This window comes from Limulus polyphemus, unplaced genomic scaffold (genome assembly GCF_000517525.1).
Source record: "Limulus polyphemus unplaced genomic scaffold, Limulus_polyphemus-2.1.2 Scaffold158, whole genome shotgun sequence".
Lineage (NCBI taxonomy): Eukaryota > Metazoa > Arthropoda > Merostomata > Xiphosura > Limulidae > Limulus > Limulus polyphemus.
In genome coordinates this window covers 71,764-72,904 of record NW_013665768.1, presented here as the reverse complement: position 1 = coordinate 72,904, position 1,141 = coordinate 71,764, and the positions used below count along the sequence as shown (strand labels likewise).

Sequence of the window (1,141 nt, the reverse complement as noted above, 5' to 3'; positions counted from 1 at the left end):
CTTATTAAATGTTTATGAAGTTAAGTCAATGAAAAAAAAACACGTGTCTGAGTTGTTTTGAGCCTATTCAAAAGAATAGCGTTACTTCTTCGTTTTCTTTTTCACAGTTGGGCAGGTCTTTAAATCTCAATTCCTGCGGCTGACCAGTGATAGTTTAGGTTAAGAAAACGTAGCATAGAAGAAGGGAACACTGTATAGCATGATCTGTATTTTTCAGGTGATTCTCCAAGTAGATTTTAAAGGAGATGTGTGTTACAACAAACCGTACATATCAAACTCACACTGTGATACAGAGAAACTGGGACATTTTAATATTTTTACTTTTTCTGATCGGGATAAAAAAAATTAAGAAAAATTGGGACGTCTGGTGACCCTAATTATATTAAGATAAAAATAAAAAAGAGACAAAATATTGATAACAATAGGAATATAGAAATATTAAAAAACAAACTAATTGCTAAAACTTATATTTGTGTTCCTAGGTAACTATGTAGATGTTGTTTCACTTCTAATTATTTTAACTTTCATATCGCTTTTTGGTCTAATTGACTGGAACTTTAAGAATACATTTTCCTGTTGCAGTTGTTGCTTGGTGAGAACAAAAGAATTTTTTTCCTGGATACTTTCAACTTTCAACTTTAACATTTTGTTGCCACAATGCTTTACAGCTTTGTAAATGGTAGAATAAATGCACGTATCTGTTTTTTAGTTGTTTTGCTTTCAGCTTTTTTATAGCTTTTAGAAGTTGGCTGACGTTAGCTTCTTTTTTATATGTGTATGCATATTTTTTTGTTAGTGGGACCTCGTTTGCGGTAATGGCTGGTTGGTGTCCTTGAGTACGTCTATATACATGGCTGGATTTCTGAGTTCTGTTTTTATTTCAGGCCAACTAGCTGACAGGTACTGTGAAGTTTTTTCTTTTTCTCTTTTTTATGACTATCAAGTACAATAGTTACTAAATTCTGTTCTATAACACGCTTGTAAGATAGATATTGTTTAGATGTTTGACTAGCTTTGTTGTTTTCAATACTACTAGATTGCGTGCAGTTGGAATATACGCTGGAAGAAGAAATAACCAGTAACTGGTTATTTCTATTTTCTTTGCTGACCTTGGAATATCTATTTGATCGTAGAACGTGTG

At 32.3% G+C, this 1,141-nt stretch overlaps 1 protein-coding gene across 2 annotated transcripts in view; it reads left to right on the top strand.

The window, feature by feature from the left end:
- Positions 1-1,141, top strand: part of LOC106476658 (organic cation transporter protein-like) — a 51,101-nt gene that overhangs the window by 14,138 nt on the left and 35,822 nt on the right. For both annotated transcript variants that reach the window (XM_022381365.1, XM_022381364.1), the window contains exon 2: positions 797-900. In XM_022381365.1, the coding sequence (XP_022237073.1) occupies positions 851-900 (50 nt within the window). In that variant the 5' untranslated portion in view covers positions 797-850. The remainder of the gene's footprint in view (positions 1-796; positions 901-1,141) is intronic.